At 40.3% G+C, this 19,421-nt stretch overlaps 1 protein-coding gene across 7 annotated transcripts in view; it reads left to right on the top strand.

Moving 5' to 3' along the window:
* The window catches only part of RASGRP3 (RAS guanyl releasing protein 3), a 130,589-nt gene that overhangs the window by 64,601 nt on the left and 46,567 nt on the right, over window positions 1-19,421 (top strand). For all 7 annotated transcript variants that reach the window (XM_064277214.1, XM_064277218.1, XM_064277217.1 and 4 more), the window contains 2 exons: window positions 977-1,252; window positions 14,506-14,583. In XM_064277214.1, the coding sequence (XP_064133284.1) occupies window positions 977-1,252; window positions 14,506-14,583 (354 nt within the window). The remainder of the gene's footprint in view (window positions 1-976; window positions 1,253-14,505; window positions 14,584-19,421) is intronic.

Raw genomic sequence — 19,421 nt, 5'->3', positions numbered from 1 at the left:
CTGATTGGCTAAACCTGATGTTCCTGAGCCAATCACAAGCCAGAGGGATGGGATGACAATGATGGGAAATCAGAGTCTTTGGACCTGTGAATAGAACAGCTCCCTGCTCTGAGTCATAGGATTGCTTTAGGAAAGGGTAGACTGATCAAAATCGGGGTCTGTTAGGAAGGTCTGGTTGCTGTTAGATGGCCAACAATCACCCATCTATATAAACAAGAGGAAGTAAGCCACAGAAGCCCACTGTCTGACCTCAAACACTGCACTCATTTCAAGTATAATGGGGTTCATTATGTGTTATATTTTCTTTTAGCTTTTTACTGAATTTCAAGTAAAAAACAAACACAAATTTTTAAAAGTCATAAAGAATAAGAATCTGGCAGAGGTTCATAGAGCATTGGAAAGGCCAGTATGTCTTTAGCAGTTACTTATTTGAACTCTCCTTCCTTACAGAAATGGAAATAGAGGTGAAAAAAAGTAAAGTGACTCACTCAGGATCACCCTTCTACTTAGCAGCAGGGTCCAAAACTCCGGTTGTCTAACACATCAGTGCAACTTTCCCCACCCCATACTGTCCCAGATTTACCTTCAAGTAATATCTTGCATGTAATTTTCTTGGAACAACTAGGAAACTTAAATATGATACATGCTAGAATTTCTGGACTGTAATATTTCTGTGAATCACAAAATACTTAAATATACACGATGCCATTTGACATCCCAGCATCCCTAGTAGGTAGACAGAGGCATAGGCAATTTTCATTTTGCCGTGGAATGGAACAGGCTGTTCATCTCACATAGCGAGGCCTAGTACGTTTTTCTTTTTTTTCCTGGATAATATATTCATGCAACAAGTTTAGTGCAATGGATACTTCTCTCAATAGATGAGGAATTTCCTAGCCACACAATTGCAGGGCCTGGGGATGGGTGGGAATAAAGGACAGCAGTTTGAAAGCTCTACTTTTGCATTTGTTCCCAGAACTGGAATGAAATGACAGAGCTGGTTTCTTCCAACGGCAATTACTGCAACTACCGCAAGGCCTTTGCAGACTGCGATGGCTTCAAAATCCCCATCCTTGGAGTACACTTGAAAGACTTGATAGCAGTCCATGTCATTTTCCCAGACTGGACAGAGGAGAACAAAGTGAACATTGTGAAAATGCACCAGCTTTCTGTTACCTTGAGTGAACTGGTCTCCCTGCAGAATGCTTCTCACCACTTAGAGCCCAACATGGATCTGATCAACCTGCTCACGGTGAGTTCTGAGGGGCCGAGTTTGTAGTAATAACTCTTCTGGCTTCACCCTCCAGGGGAAACAGGGAGATCTGTGACAGAAATTAACTATAGGGCAAAGTTGAGTTCAGGGTCAGTAGATGAGAAGAAAGCTCAAAGGATGAGGGGAGGAGAACCCCATGCAAATAAACTGCATGACCTGAGACTCAGGACTAAGAAGGTCCCCTTTGGTTCTGGAGGGGCCCAGCCTCACGCATACAGCTTTCACTTCTGGAGTTCTTAGAAAGGATCCTGGAGACTTGTCCTTAGTGCCCCACCCCCAACACCTTCATCTAATTAATCGCGTCCTTTTATATGTCCTCAACTCACTGCTTCTCTTTATTCCCACTGCAATGATTTAGTTGGAGGTTGGAGTAATACAAGTACCTCTTCTATGATCTCCTCCACTGCCATCCTCCCAATACCATTGCAATAGAGTTCCCAGCCTGGCATTTGAGGCCCTTCAGAAACTAGTCTCTGACCATTAGTTAGCCTTGTTTGCCATCAACCATTCTCACATCACACTTGCCTCTGAGGAATATTGGACTTATTGTATTTTCTACCACCAAATGCTGTCTTCAGCTTCCTGGCCTTTGCATCTTCTCTTTTGTCTCAAAAATTCCTTTTCCACTCATCCACATGGGTAGCAGTCATAGAATTCTCACATGAGGAAGACTTGGATTTGATTCCCGGCCAATTCACTTCAAGTGCAGGCACCGCAAGTCTGTCAGTGGAGGCTTGCATGTTGCTACAATATTGAACAGGTTTCAGCAGAGCTTCCAGACTGAGACAGACAAGAAAGAAAGACCTCACAATCTACTTCCTAAAAATCAGTCAATGAAAACCCTATGGATCACAGTGTTCCATTGTACATGCAGTCACCATGAGTCTGAGGCTGACTTGACAGCAGCCAGTAACAACAACAACACGTAGTTAACTCAAATTCAATAACCTCTATCTTTCTGGATCATTCTCTGTTCACCTCCAAAACAGTAATCTGTCATGTGTTTGCCCTTGTACTTTATGCTTTCCTTAACTATAGGAGGTATCACTTTTCATTAGAGCTATTCTGTTTACCCTCCTTACATACTACCCACCTAGCACTTCTCATAATGCTTGGCATATTTAGGAGTTCAAGAGATGGATTGAATGCTGTGTTCAGGAATGATGTAGGTCAGATAGAGGAAATTCACCTACTACTCATATTTTGGCATACCTACACACATGTAGCTGGTCTCCAGGTCCTAGCAATTTTAGATACAACAGGTGTGTGGAAGAGAACATTCATGACTGGTTGCTTCTTTGGGGGTGGGAGAAGGGGAAGAATAACCAAATTATCTTACCATTGCTTAAACAAGTGAATGCACAACTTCCTTGTTTGGGTATATAACACTGGAGCATCTGAAACTTGATTCCTCAATAATGAATTGACTATTTTCATTTTATGGCCATGAAAAATGAAAGCAATAACCCCTTTTAAACCCTGAAAGCCTGTATCTCCTAGAACTGCTGCATTGGAATAGCAGTGTGGTTCCTAGGGCTTCTTGCAAACTGTTTACCAAAGAAGAGAACCCCTAAGAGTAGGCAGTCATGCCTGCTGTGCCCTTAGTGTGAAGCAGAAGTGGCCAATACACAGAAGCATGAATCTCTTGAGGTCAAATTTGTGTGACAAATTGTAAACACATATACCTTCTCTGTTGGAAAAAAAAAAACTCACAATAATTCAAGCACCTGCATTTATTAATCATTTGCACATGTAAATATGTTTCCATGAATAAGTGACCAGAGTTGCAGCCCAATCAGACTGCAAAGCCACAGACACATGTGATGTCTGAAAACCGGTTTCAACATGGAACCTTGGTTTCCAGCATCTGTGCCCAGGCTGATGTTTAGAGTAACTTCCAGAACAGGTGCCTACATTGGGGTAATTTCTCATCTAGAGAAAAGGTAATGATGATATAGGAAAATTATTTTGAGTTATACATGCAGCAAGCAAAATAATGCTACACAAATATTTAAAGAAGTCTTGAAGGATTTCAAATGAAGTTTTGAGGCTACATATGAAAAATATGAGATCTAGAAACAAAAGGTAAGAACTAGGATTCCAATTCAATCAAAATCTCTCTCTTTCTTTTCTCCTTCCTCTCTCTCTTCCTCACAGAAGTATTGAAGGAAAAGTCAGAAGCCATCACACACCATATTTAGCAAATGCAGTGTTGTATAGCAAAGTGTAGTGGCAAAGATCCAAAATGGGAGCTGCTGCTTTTAGCTCTGCTTCGGCAGTTACATAGCTATGTTTCCTAGCTAACCAACCCCGACTGTGGCTTTTTGGTTAGGGTTTTGTGTTCATTTCTGAGGCTTCCAGTTCTAATCTTCTATGATTCTAGATATAAGGAATGGTGGGGCCTTGAGAATAAGGAACCAAGTGTTAACCTGATTCTGGGGTGTCAGTCCAATGGTTCATCAGGATAGTACAGTGCCTATATATGAGTGCACCAAACATCAAGCCAATTTCTGTTTAAAGCCAAGATGCTTTCTTTCCCCCCACAGCTAAGGAGAAAGCTCAGTGCATAGGATATACATTCATTCCACTTGGCCACTGGGGAATGAAACCTTGAGCTGTGCAAAAAGCCTGAAAGAGATAATCTCTGAAATATGAGGACAGAGGAGATTAGAGTCCGATGGGCACTTTATGAAGCACATACGTTATTTGGATTAGAGCCCTATGATTTGAGTGTAGCTGCCTAAATGTGTGCTTAAGTTTTTGAAGGGGTGAGTCCTTTTGCCCCAAGGACTTTGTCTTAGTTTTTTAGTGCTGCTGTAACAGAAATATTACAAGTGGGTGGCTTTAACGAGCATAAATTTATTTGGGGAAGGCTCTCTCTCTCTCTGTTGGCTCTGGGGGAAAATTCTTGTTTCATCTTCTTTAGCTCCTGCATTCCTTGATTTCTTGGAGATCTCCATGTATCATCCATCTTGTCTCTGTGCCTCATCTGCTCTTATTATATCTCAAAAATGATTAGGTTTAAGATAAACCCTACACTGATATGACCTCATTACCATGACAAAGAAAATTTTATTTCCAAATGGGATCACATCCACATATGTGGATGTTAGATTAGGATTCCAACACATATTTTGGGGGACATAGCTCAATCCATAGCAGGCTTTAAGTTGGCTCCTGCCTGAAAAAATTGTTTGTAAATGTGCCCCTGGAGATGTAGCTCTATATATGATTGACAACCCCCCCCCCCCAAAAAAATGATTGAGAGTCCTGGAAAATACAAAATGAGAACTCTTAAGTTAATCAACAATTGTTTAATGCCTATACTGTGCAATAGGCTGTAAGAAAATGCTTGACTTTTCTGTAATAATTTATTGAGCTTGCAAAGTACTTTATATACATTTCTTGGTAGATTCTCACAAACACCCCGTTGTGTAGCCTGAGCAAGGCAAGTATAACGTCACACACACCGCTTTCTGGTTTACAAAAGAAGAAACTGAGATTCACGTAAGACCAAAGTCTTGCAGGTGGTAAACTTGTGAATCCCAGCCTGGAATTTTTTTCCCTCTTGGCCAGTCAGCTCAGATGGACAGTTACTCTCTAATGTGGGCATGTTGCTAATTTACTGTATTTCCCCATCTATAAAAATTAGATGATATCTCCCTCCCTCCATCCCACTTAAGGAGCCCTAGTAGTACAATGGTTAAGCAGCTTAACTGAAAGGTGGGCAGTTCAAATCCACCAGCAGCTTTATAGGGGAAAACACCTGGTGATCTGCTCCTGTAAAGATTACAAGCTAGGTGAAGGGAAGGACAACAAAGCACAACTAGAATAAAACAAAAGCTAAGAAGTTTCCTGAACACAACCAAACACTTTGAGGGACAGAGTAGCTGGGGCTGGGGTCTAGGGACCACGGTTTTGGCATACATCTAGGCCAATCAGCATAATAAAATTTATTAAGAAAATGCTTTTCATCCCACTTTGGTGAATGGCTGTCTAAGATGCATCAATTAGTCCTAACCCACTTGGAGCAAAGGAGATTGAAGAACACCAAAAACACAAGGAAAATATTAGCCCAAGAGATAAAAGAGCCACATAAACCAGAGACTCCATTAGCCTGAGACCAGAAGAACTAGATGGTGCCTGACTACCACCAATGACTGCCCTGACAGGGAATACAACAGAGAGTCCCTGACGGAGCGGGAGAAAAGTGTGTAACAGAACTCAAATTCACATAAAAAGATCAGACTTAACGGTCTGACTGAGACCGAAGGAACCCTCGAAGCCATGGCCCCCGGACGCTCTGAAACCAGAACTAAAACATCCCCGAAGCCCATGTTTCAGACAAAGATTAGACTGGGCTATAAAACAGTAAATAATACTCATGAAGATCATGCTTGTTAGTTCAAGCAGATACATGAGACCAAATGGGCGGCTCCTGTCTGGAGGCAGGATGAGAAGGCAGGAAGGGACAGGAACTGGTTGAATGGACATGGGAAACCCAGGGCGTAAAGGGGGAGTGTGCTGTCACATTACAGGGATTGCAACTAATGTCACATAACAAAATGTGTATAAATTTTTGTATGAGAAATTAACTCGAGCTGTAAACTTTCTCCCAAAGCACACACACACAAAAAGATTACAACCTAGGAAACCCTATGGGGCAGTTCTACTCTGTCCTACAGGGTCACTCTAAGTCAGAATTGACTCAATAGCATACAACAACAACCATTCTACTGTGTAAAGAAGTTAGTTACAAACATGACTTGCCCAGTAATACTTTGAATCCCTTAGGAAAAAAGTCATTACTGAGTATATAATTTTGAATCCTGCCTCTCAGTGTCGGCTGTCGTTGATTTTTCCTACAGAATATTGCAAAGATTGAATGGAGAATTGGCTTTTCTTTACACAGGTCACAGCTATATTTTGAATTTCTAATTTAAGTTTCAGGAGATGGTTCCCTGAGATCAAGTAAGAAAGATAAGGGATAACATTTAAAGGCCATGCCTAAGATTGACTGACACATCCTTTTGCTGGCCTTATTTTTAACTATGTATCTTTTAATTCCATGCTTAAGGCACATGCAGAAATCTAAAAACAACCAATCACACCAAATATACCTACTCCTCACTTATTGACTATCTCGTTATCCGACATTTTGCATTTATGACAACAGTAAAAAATCTACTACTCAACTTTTTTGCACATTAACAACAGAAGTCTGGCAGTAACAAATGCCAAAGTGTGAGGTGAGAGTAATGCTGGCTATGATGTGCCAACTTGGCTGGGCCATGATTCTTAGTGGTTTGGCAGTTATGTAATGATTTAATTTGGCAGTTAGGTAATTATATATTTTGGCAGTTATATAATATGTAATCTGGTAGTCATGTAATGACGTAGTCATCCTCCATTTTGTGATCTAATGTGGTCATTCTCCATTTTCACATAATGCTGATTTTTGCATAAATACCTGGTCTTTGAAAACTCACCATGTCAACAAGTGAGGAGTGGGTATATGACACAACATTATTCCATGGATCAATATGAATAAATTGTAAAAATGCAGCTAAAAAATGCCTTCCCTCCACAAAACATCTAAGAGATTTAGATTATATTTTAATAACATAGAGTTTTAATTTCATTTGACATTATATAAATACCACGAACAGTAACAACAACAACAGTAGTAACATCCAGAGGTAACTTGGAAGAAAGGCCTGGTGATCTACTTCCAAAAAATCAGCCATTGAAAACCCTATGGAGCACAGCTCTGCTGTGACACACATGGGGTCACCATGAGTTGGAATCAACTCAACAGCAACTGGTAATGGTAATATCACCAAACAACCAATCAAGTAGAGACATGGAGCCAACTCCTACGTTCTCACTACTTCTCCCCACATCTGACAGAATTCTACACTCTGTAGCTTCTAACTCTAATCCCCCAACCCTCCCAATGTTAGGAGCTTCCTTTAGTTTTTCCTGTTTATTGTCTGAATTCCTAACTGGCTACCATGACTTCCCTTTCCCTTCAATCTCTCATCATTCTGCACCCTACTTCATTGAAAGTAAAGTTTTAAGCATTCAGATCTGGTCATTCATTCCCTCTGTGATCATATGATTCTACTCTGGAGCCTCAGTTACTGTTTTTACCCGGCCCCATCTTCCCCCATCTTGCAAATTCCCAGGAAAAGACACCGTGCCCTATTCTTCTTTGTATTGTCAGCACCCGGCTCATGCATGTACATGGTAGGCACTCAACAGATAGTTGTTGGAAGAATGAATGAATGAAAGAATAAATGAACAAACTAACATTATAGTTTCATGATGATGTCATGTTAAGACATATGAAATTTTCTATAGTGATTGAATTCTGTAGACTTTGGGCATATTTTGAACACCATAACCTGATTTTTAACATTTTCTCTAATTGTTACTCTCATAAATAAATTGACAATAGACAAAAGGTATTTTTACATCCAAGTTGTCTTCATCTTTATCAACAATTATATGATCAATCAACGTTGCTTAAGTATTAGGTAAATTTTATTTTTAAAGATTTATTGACAAAGTTCGAGAAAAAGAAAATAATGCATTGTCATTTGTTTGATAAATTTTGATAAATTTCTACAGTTTTAAAACCCTCCCACAGATCAGCTTTGTAGTTTTATTTTTTCTTGTTAATAATGACCCATTCTGCTTGATTCTGTTCCACTTCTTAGAATGAGTGGAAGTTCCCATGATTCTCCTCTTTCTCAGTGGAGAACTACTTTTTTCTTAGTGGCCTCTGTGACTTTGGTTTACAGTCTCCTCAATGACTCTCAGGGAGTAAAGAAGCTGATAGAGTGGGTAGAGACTGAAGTCAGTTGGTGGGAATCCCAGCTTGGGCCTCATCTCCTATCTCAGAGACAAACCGATAGGGGTAGTCTTAGTATCTCTGCTACCAGGCAAACGTCTGTAGGGCACAACTGTGCAGGCTGATGCTAGCCATAATGCTGGAAGTTGGGTCTGTTCATTCTGTTTGTGCTTTTGTGGCATTGATACTGATGTTTTTGATACTGATACCTTTTGTGATATTGTGCTCCTAGTATGAGGGAATTGATTCTTAATGGTTTTCTATTTGTCCATGGATTCATTTGTTTGTTCTTTGTATTTTTCTCACATTTTTACATTTTTCTCTATTCAGTCTTAGCTCTGAACTCAATGAGTGTGTAACGTTAGGCAAATTGCTTACTTTCGGTGAGCCTCACTGTCCTCATATGTAAAATGGGGTTCATGAGGTTTTAATAATAGCACAGTGCTTGGAACATATTGGGGAACCAATATATGTCACTTTCCCTTCCCTTAATTTTTTTTTTTTTACATTTCTTTACTGCATTTCTTATTGTACAATGTGTCATTGGAACCTTACATACCAAAATAACATAATTTATTCTCTAATGTAAATCTGTTGTTCTGATAAGAAAATGCAAGCTGGTAAATAAATCAATAAAAATAGAATCAACACTTAATATTTACTTTCTGTTCCTACATCCTTACTGGGTGGGAAACAAAGAAAAGAAATGCATAATAGCTGCCTCTTTGTACATCTCCAGAAGGCACTATTTATATTTTGTCCATAGAATATGAACACATGTGACTTCAACTTTGGTATGGAGCCTATCCAGTGTTTTACATAATTATCTCATTTAATCCTCACACTTCTTCAGAATAGCTGCTATTATTTCCATTTTAATATCTCAGAATAGGAGTTATCATTTCATTTTACACACGAAGAAACTAAGACTCAGAAGGTGGCACAAACAGGTAAGTGCTCTGCTGCTAACTGAAAGGTTGGTGGTTCAAACCCACCCAGAAGTATCATAAATGAAAGGCCTGGCTTCTGAAAGATGACAGCTGTGGAAATGCTATGGAACAGAGTTCTACTCCGCAGACATGGGGTCACCATGAGTTGGAATTATTTTCTGGTGTTGTTACTGGTTAACTGGTTAGATCACAATTTAAAGCCATGAAGCTTAATTTCTATGATCCATATTTCTCCTTTCTCTCAAATTTTCCAAGGGCTTAATGTTCAACAAGTGATATTTGAGTTCATTTAATATAACCCACTGCTATTGGGTCGATTTCAACTCATAGTGACCCCACAGGGTTTCCAAGGCTGTAAATCTTTATGAGGCAAACTGCCACATCTTTCTCCTGTGGAGCCGCTGGTGGTTTCGAACTGCTGACCTTTTAATTAGCAGTCCAGTGCTTTATCCAAGTAAAGTGTGGTAAAAATATAATCCTTCCCCACAACTACGTCTCTAAAGTACACAACTTAATTTTTTCCTATTACAAGGAAAGGCTGTATTGGAATAAGATATAAATATATTTTTCTGCAGCTCCTTTCTGCCTCAGGGCCTTTACACACATGGTTCTCCTTGCCTAGAAGACCGTTTCCCTCTCTTCACCTGCGAATCCTCACTGATCCCCCTAAAAAAATCCAAGAAAGGTGTTACTCTCAAAGTCACTACCCACTAGAGTATTATGGACTTAAATTGTGTGTTCTCCTTGTGTTGTACACCATTCTTTTCTTTCGAAGCACTCACAAAAACTATAATTAAACAATTACTTGTACAAAAATTTAACATCTGACTCCTCACCACTCCTCCCCTCCAATTTCAAAATTTATAAGGGCAGGGACTATGTCTGTCATTTTTATCATTGTATCCTTAGCCCCTTGGACCAAACCCAAAAACCAAACGCTTTGCTGTTGAGTCGATTTTGACTCATAGAGACCCTATAGGACCGAGTAGGACTGCCTCATAGAATTTCCAAGGAGCGCCTGGTGGATTTGAACTGCTGACCTGTAGATTAGCAGCCATAGCACCTGGCAGATGAAAGAAGGAACAGTTGCAATTTGGATTGTTCTCCCTTTCAGGGAAGAACTGGAGAAGACATTTTCACCTGTGACCCCCCCATTCATATAACCAGGAGATCTGAGAGTTGATGCTTCTGCTTCATGGTATACAAAACAGGCTGGTGGTTCTTTTCGTAGTATTTTTAGACCATCAGTTACTTTTACCATTCTGAGCACATGCAAATAACTGGAAAGCCCCTGTATTTTTACAGTCTCATTAACAAAAAAAAAAAAAAAAGAAGAAAGAAAAAGAACAGTTGTAGAAATAGTGAGTGGAGAAAATCTGATGATAAAGTATATCTTATCTTACAATTCTCCAGTCAAGGCAATGCAGGTCCTAGTGTACAGACTAAATCTACAGCTACCTTTACTGATAGGATTGGGTGGTAAATGCACCAATCTGAAAAAGTAAATCAGAACATCTATCAGAAACAACAGGACTCAAAATATGCTAGGTAAAAGCAAATATTCTTGAAATTTCATTGAGAAACTGCCTATATTAAAAAAAAAAAAAAGGTGTGTAAGAAGTAGAACAGGCAGTCTTTCGGCCAGGCTGTAGGACCCAGAGCAGAGCTGAGCAGAGATGACAGGAATAACCCTGAGGGCAGCTTCACATTCACAGAGAAGCACAGTGGCATTTGAGTGCTGCAGTGATGGGAACCAAGCCCTGTAGTTCCCATCTATGTGATCTTCTAAACAAAACCAGTCAGATATACATTAGCTCATTTAATCTTCACAACAGTCCTGGGAGGGAGCTATTAGTGGTGATTCCCACTTTACAGATCAGGAGACTGAGACTCAGGAAGGGTAATGACTTGTCCAGGTTTGTAGCACTAATAAGTAGAAAGCAAACATTTGAAGAAGACCAATGCACTTCCATAATAGGGTAAGATATCTGTCCATCTGACTTATGAAAATACCCAAAAATGTTGTTTCTTTTCAAAGAGCATCTCCCCGACTTAGTGTGTAGTTTATTTGGATTTCTGGTCAGATATTCCAGCACTACTATCACCTGGTCTCTGGCAGATGCCAGCGTGTGTAATCTCTGCCCTCTTGGAGGCTGAGTCAGGAGGAAACAACATGCTACTCAAAGTGCAAATTAACGCCTGATAACAAGGAATTCAGAAAGGAGAAATCACTTGTTTTTCACTCTTTATTTGTGTAACATACACAGTGCCAGGCAGCAGGCTGGGCCTGGAGATACAGAGCTAGAAAAGTCAGAGTGCCACCCACTGTCACAAAGCCCTAATCTTCTATTGTGAAACTTGGAAAACAGCAGCCACTGCCTGAGACAGATATGTTTCACTTGACCTGCATGAGATCATAAGAAATTTTTATTATTAGTTGCCAACATTTAAAAATTAGGATATTTCATATAAAACTCCAGATTTTGAACTTCTCTTGACAAATGAAAAGATACGGCAACTTGGAGTCCAATGCCAAACTGAAAGCAATTTGCCGTAGCTGAGTAGCGGCTGTTTCTCCCATTTATCACAGACCACACCTCTCCCTATTGTTTTCCTAACAAAGGATCAAACTATCATCATGAACGTATCTTACTGCAAAGCTAAAGAGGAAAGATAAATATTGCTTGTACCAATATCTCTAACAAAATACTCCTTTCATGCATCCCACTCTGCTCTCTTATGTAATGGCCTGACTCCTAAAGGCATTTGAGTTTGTGGATAGTTCTTTTCCTGTAAAAATATACAGCCCTTAGAGATATGGGTAATTGCTGTTCAAGGGAGGGTGGATGAACTATCTGTTCTCTGTGAGAAGGGATTTCCATAGTCTGAACTGATGCCCAGGGCAATTTCATAGTAAAACTTTTAGTATATTTAGAATAAAAAGTTTATTAGGTTTAGAAAAAAGTTTAGGTAACAAAGTCTAGGTAAAACAATATATGACTTGATATATTAAATCTTTAAACGTATCCAGTGACTAGAGCAGTGCCTAGATTGTTCCCTGGCACATATTAGGTGCTCAATAAATATTTGTTGAATGAATGAATGATTCTAAAATGAAATTGTATGATGCCAACTTTTTTTTAATGGGTGGAACAAAAAATAAATCCTTGAAAAACATCCTTTGCCTGTGCATTTTCTCTTACTTACTTCTTCCATCCCTTTCCCCTCACGCCACACCTATATCCATTAAGTCCTTATCTTTAGGCCAGACATATTAGAGAAATTTTTTAATGCCTGAATAAAGGTCACAGCACTTGGTTATTTTCACTGTTCATAAGAGTGGTGTGATTCTTCAGGTGTCTTAACATTGAAGGGACATGGGTGGGACTTGTGCAGGCATGACTTCTGTCTTAGGTGAGTAGAACATTCATTCTGAGTCTCAACAATTTCATCCATGCCCTCTGACATTGGTCTAAGATGTTGTCATTGCTTATGCTAACCTCTTCTCCCTCTTTGAGTCCTCCCAGTTAGGATCCAGTTCACAAGTTTCTCCATAAATCCATCCTGATCATTTCAGTCTTCAGTGGCCCCTACCAATAATAATAAGTTACAAATAAAACTATAATAATAACAATAACATCAACAATGCCAGGTGACATTTACCAAGATTTTACTGTGTACAAGGTCTTGTGTGAAGTAGTTTACATGCATTATTTCATTTGATCCTGATAAAAATCCAATTCAGCAGCAATTTCTATGATCATTCTCATTTTCTAGATGCAGAAACTGAGTGTCAGAGAGGAAATAATTTGCTCAAGGTCATAGAGCTAGTCAGTGATAGGCTCAGCATTTGAACCCAGGTGCACCTGACGCTAAAGCCTCTGAGCTTATGTTCTACTACTCTGCTTCCCTGAACAATTCCTATAGCACTTACAGTGGCGGGGGGTTGGGGGGGGGAATGTGAGGGCAGTGGGTGGGGGGACTCATTTCACACTTAGTATACACTGCCTTTAACTGAGTCATTTTTTGGTGTTCATATACTATTTATTTAAATAAATTGTTAGGCCCTTGAGGGCAGGAACTCATTTTATATCATGCTGTATCACCAGATCTTACATACTGACCCAGAATAATTGTTGTTGTTGTTAGGTGCTATCAAGTCAGTTCCAATTCATAGTCACCCTATGTACAACATTCTCACAAGTATTGCTATCTTTGAGCCATTGTTGCAGCCACTGTGTCAATCCATCTCATCGAGGGTCTTCCTCTTTTTCTCTGACCCTCTACCTTATGAAGCATGATGTCCTTCTTCAAGGACTGGGCCCTCCTAATAACATGTCCGAAGTACTTGAGATGAAGTCTTGTCATTCTCACTTCTAAGGAGCATTCTAGCAGCACTTCTTCTGAGACAGATTTGTTTGTTCTTCTGGTAGTCCATGGTATATTCAATATTCTTCACCAGCACCATAGTTTAAAGGCATCAATTCTTCTTCAGACTTCCTCATTTATTGTCCAGCTTTTGCATGCATATTAGGTGATTGAAAATATCCTGACTTGGGTCAGACACACCTTAGTCCTCAAAGTGATGTCTTTGCTTTTCGACACTTTGAAACAATAGAAACCTAACAAATGACTCTTTATTTTCATAGTTCTTTAATCAAGCCTCTAAGAGCATTTATTACCTTGCATTAAAACCAGTTGCCATCATCAAGTTTACTTTTATTCATGGTGAACCCATGGGTGTTTCTGGGTAGAACTGTGCTCCGTGTTTTACTTTATCAGTGGCTCATTTTTTAGAAGTAGATAGCCAAGCCTTTCTGACTTGAGCTGCCAACTTTTTAGTTTGCAGCCACACATGTTAACTGTTTGTGCCACCCAGGGACACCTTTCCTTACATTGTTGCTGTTAGTTGCCGTAGAGTCAGTTCCAACTCATAGTGACCCCATGTATGCAGAGTAGAACTATGCTCCATAGAATTTTCAAAGCTGCGACCCTTTGGAAGCAGATCTCCAGGCCTGTTTTCCGAGGTGCCTCTGGGTGGGTTTAAACTGCTAACTTTTTGGCTAGTAGTTGAGTGCTTAACTGTTTGCCCCACCCAGAGACTCCTTACCTTGCATTACAAGTCTTCTAGCCTGTAAACGTTCAGTATCCTTAAGCTCAAGCTCAGTGCTTGGCACTTAGTCGCTGCTCAATAAATATTGTAGAGGAATTGAGTCTAGGGTCTTTGTTGATGCTGATAACCACGCCAGGATTAATGTTTTTCTTTTTTTTTTTTTTTCCATTGTCCACCTCTGCATGCCATCTTTTTAGTTTTCTGTATTCACTAGCATTATTCTATATTGAAATTAAACATTCAGTTAAAAAAAAATTTCAGCAGTGTAAATAAATAAATATGATCCAACATAATTATCCCTTCTTTGTTGTAGCTTTCTCTGGACCTCTATCACACTGAAGATGATATTTACAAACTGTCACTGGTGCTGGAGCCCAGGAACTCTAAATTGGTAGGTATCGTTTTCCAAGGACCATTGTCAGGTACTATTGTTTGTCATGTACAGTAATTGGCCATTACAATGGTACTTTTGTATTTGAAAGATTAAAGAATTTTAAAAATCTGTATTATTTCCATTTTACTGATGGAATAGCATATCGCCGACAGTTTGAGATTATTTCTTCATATCAGAGACTAATATGAGGAACGATATCATTCCCAATTTGTTTTATTGATCCTCCATTTGTTGTAGTCTATCTGAGAACTCACCCATGTATAGGATCAAAAAGGAAAAAAAAAACCCATAAATATTAACTGGTATCTTAGTATTAAAGATCATTTAGACGCTCCTAGCCTTTTATTTTTTTAGTCTTTAAAAGTGGAGCCCTGGTGGCAAAGTGGTTAAAAGCTATGTCTGCAAACCAGAAGGTCGGTGGTTCAAAACCACCAGCAGCTCCGTGACAGAAAGATGTGGCAGTCTGCTTCCGTAATTTATAGCTTTGGAAAGCAAATGGGGTCGCTATGAGCTGCAATCAACTTGATGATAGTAGGTTTGGGTTTACCTTTTAAAAAACTCTACTCAAAATAAAATCAGATATTTTTTATTTTAAGTAGCCCTGATGAAAATTCACAAATTTTTCCACTAATGATTGACTCAGTTCAGAATTTCTGTATCATATTGGGTAGTGTCTCATGTAATTGAATGCTGGCTCTTAGTAAATAAACACTATATCATTGAGGATATCATGTCCCTGAATGTCATTGCTCATTTGTCATAGTGAGTGTACTATATTTTAGTTATATTTTGTACTAATAAAAAACTACCCGGATAAATTGGAAATTTACAAGGAGGATGAGGTTTGCATGTTAAATCTATATTTGCTGTCTTATATTTTGAGATTAGTTTCCTTATAGAGTTCTCATACACTAACTCCTTACCAGTTGAACTCTGTGGCACATTGACTGTGACTTTACACCCTAAGTCCACCTATTATCTATTGTGATTCGAACCATGGAAATGAAAGAGACAGAATAACTCAGAGCCATTCTTCTGCACTGGTAGGGGCTGGACTTGAACCTGAGTCAGTTAACCTGTGTGGTACAGTGAATTACTTAATATGCCTCTTCTCGCCATCAAAAACCCATAGTCTTTGTAATTTCCACCACATGACTCAGTGAGACTATGCAAATGAGGTTATTGTGGCCCAACGAGGGGATTGGAAAGATGTAAATAAGGTGCATGGCTCCTTTGTGGGGGTGCCGTTGTTGTTAGGCGCTGTTGAGTTGGTTCTGACTCATAGCCACCCTGTGCACAACAGAACGAAACACTGCCCCATCCTGCACCACCCTTACAATCGTTGTTATGCTTGAGCTCATTGTTGCAGCCACTGTGTCAATCCATCTCATTGAGGGTTTTCCTCTGATCCTGTATTGTGGGGGTGGGACCATGCAAATAAGGAGTACGGAACTCTAATGAGGGGATTGGTCAGTTTTGCCATTCCACTAGGCTTAAATGAGCCATCACATAGGGGGGAAGAGAGGATATCAATACCACCAAGAAAGAAGAGCCAAGAGTGGAGTGTGTCCTTTGGACCTGGGATCCCTGCACTGAGAACCTCCTAGATCCAGGAGACAGAGAGAGGGAGCTGTAACACTGGAGACAGAGAGAGAGAATGAGAAGCAGGGGCAGAGAAACAGTGGCAGAAGAGGCAGCAGAACCAGGAGGCTAGAAGATGGCGTGGTGGGCGTCTTGGCCTGTGGAGCGAGAATGCTGAGTGCCTTCAGGCAGGAGGCTTGCTGGCAGAGTGAGATGCCTCTGAGGGCTTGGTGGCAGAGTTACGCTTGACGACTCACAGAGTGAGAGAGCTGAGTGCCTTCGGGCCGAGGCTTACTGGTGGAGTGTGGTGTCTCTGGGCACTTATTGGCAGAGCTAAAAGAGCTTTGTAACACTTGCCTGAGCAGGGCCAAGGCAGAGGGGCCAGAGAAAGATGTGCTTTCAGTCACACCTGAGAAGAGACTGTCCTGACTGAAGACCTTTATCCTGAATGTTCCTGAACTTGAATTGTGACCTGTTACTTCCCTAATAAACCCCATAATTGTGAGAATTGTCTGTGAGTTCTGCATGTCCATTGCAACATACTATTGAACCCAGCAGAGAAATAGGGAATGCTATGGGAAGGACAATAGGCATCAGAACTCTTAAAAAGGTTGGAGGTCGGAGACATGTCTGAACTCTGCCTCATAGGAATTAGCCTTGGGCTATTGATAATGATTCTCCTTCTCCCTTGTGAAATTACAGGTGGTTAGATGCCCCCACCACTCTTATTTTTAGCACCTGGTAGCATCTGTTCCTAAAATAGTGAGTGTGGTGGTTCCACCAGCGTGTTCACTCTCCCTGCCAGTCCCCAAGAGGTCTGTCTTCTGGGAACACTGCAGAATAGAGTTGTGTGGGAAGATCTAACAGACCGGCAAAGGGAGGGATGGGGGCCTAGGCTCTTCAAAGTTAGCCGACTAAGAGAGCCTGGACAGAAACAAAGCTTTTGCAAAAAAATATTTCAGCTCCTCTCTTATCCCTGGTGGTGTAGTGGTTAAGGGGTAAATTTGCTAACCAAAAGGCCAGCAGTTTGAATCCTCCAGGCACTCCTTGGAAACTCTATGGGGCAATTCTACTCTGTCCTATAGGGTTATTATGAGTCAGAATCTACTCGGTGACAATGGGTCTCATTCCATAGCTTTGGTGTGATAAGCCTGACCAGGGTGTGTTAGGCTGCAGTGTATATGCACTCAGAGATTTTCCACCTCCCTGACATCTTCCTTTATCTAAACAAGACAGCATAATTCCTACCCCTTTTTGGATGCCTGGTGGAGCATCATATCTGTGTTATCTCATTAACTGTTAAGAAAACTGAGTCTGCATCACCACAGCCAGCGAGTGGGAGAACTGGGATTCAATCTCAGGCCTGTCTATCTTCAATGCCTGTACCATTTCTACCACGTGATGCTGTGTCATTTTTCCCACTATTCCTCATATCAAGAACAGCGTGGCGCGGGGGGCGGGGGGGGGAAGAATTTACCGTTTTAGCATACTTATTTGTGCCTTTTAAGATTCACTTGATTTTATTTGCGGGATAAACATTTTGCCAACTTTGGGAGAAGTTCCCATTAAATACCGAGAAGTCATTTTACTTTTTGTAAGAGCAGAAGTTTTCAAAGCCCCTCCCACGTGCTAAAAGCTTGTGAATCTATGAAAACACTTTTCTCAATCCTTCTTGTCTCTTCTCTAAGTGGTATGTCATCCTTTTTTGTGCGTGGTCTTTGACATAGGCTGATAACTAGAGAATAATGACTAGTCGGGGTTATGTTACCAAGAGCCTCTAGCTTTAATATGCTTACACTCAGCAATGGCAGACCTCACCTGACTAGTTAGTTATAGAGGGTATCGAACTCCAAATAACATAATAAATATTTATGTTCTGACAGCTTAGTACTCACTTGAAAAAATAATACACACACATTGAAAGAAAAATATTTTTATTTTATTTTTAATTTTTCTTCTGCTTTAAGTGAAAGTTTACAAACCAAGTCAGTATCTCATACAAAAACTTATATACACCTTGCTATATACTTCTAGTTGCTCTCCCTCTAATGAGACAGCACATTCCTTCCCTCCACTCTTTATTTTCGTGTCCTTTTGGCCAGCTTCTTACCCCCTCTGCCCTCTCATCTCCTCTCCAGACAGGAGCTGCCCACATAGTCTCATGTGTCTACTTGATCCAAGGAGGTCACTCTTCACCAGTGTCATTTTCTATCCCACAGTCCAGTCCAATCCCTATCTGAAGAGTTGGCTTTGGGAATGGTTCCTGTCTTGAACTAACAGAAAGTCTGGGGACCATGACCTCCGGGGTCCTTCTAGTCTCAGTCAGACCATTAAGTCTGGTCTTTTTATAAAAATTTGAGGTCTGCATCCCACTGCTCTCCTGCTCCCTCAGGGTTCCTCTGTTGTGTTCCCTGGCAGGGCAGTCATCAGTTGTAGCCCCATTACTTCTGGTCTCAGGCTGATGTAGTTTCTGATTTATGTGGCTCTTTCTGTCTCTTGGGCTCATAACTCCCTTGTGTCTTTGGTGTTCTTCATGCTCCTTTGCTCCAGGTGGGTCGAGACCCATTGATGCATCTTAGACGGCTGCTTGCTAGTGCTTAAGACCCCAGACGCCTCTCTCCGAAGTGGGATGCAGAATGTTTACTTAATAGATTTTATTATGCCAATTGACTTCTATGTCCCCTGAAACCATGGTCCCCAAAACCCCAGCCTTGCTACACTGGCCCTTGAAGCATTCAGTTTATTCAGGAAACTTCTTTGCTTTTGATTTAGTCCAGTTGTGCTGACCTTGTCTGAATTGTATGTTGTCGTTCCCTTTACCTAAAAAGTAGTTCTTATCTACTATTTAATTAGTGAGTGCCTCTCCCTCCCTCCCCTCTCTTGTAACCATCAAAGATTATTTTCTTCTCTGTTTAAACTATTTCTCGAGCTCTTGTAATAGTGGTCTCATACAATATTTGTCCTTTTGCAACTGACTAATTTCAGCATAATGCCTTCAAGATTCCTCCATGTTATGAAATGTTTCACAGATTCATCAGTGTTCTTTATCGATGCATAGTATTCCATTGTGTGAATATACCATAACTTATTTATCCATTCTTCCGTTGATGGGCACCTTGGTTGCTTCCATCTTTTTGCTATTGTAAACAGTGCTGCAATGAACGTGGGTGTGCATATGTCTGTTCATGTAAAGTTTCTTATTTCTCTAGGATATATTCCAAGGAGTGGGATTGCTAGATCATATGGTAGTTCTG

The sequence above is a fragment of the Loxodonta africana genome, chromosome 26 (genome assembly GCF_030014295.1).
Source record: "Loxodonta africana isolate mLoxAfr1 chromosome 26, mLoxAfr1.hap2, whole genome shotgun sequence".
Lineage (NCBI taxonomy): Eukaryota > Metazoa > Chordata > Mammalia > Proboscidea > Elephantidae > Loxodonta > Loxodonta africana.
The sequence above is the reverse complement of the archived record's forward strand: the minus strand, read 5'-3'. Positions and strand labels throughout refer to the sequence as shown.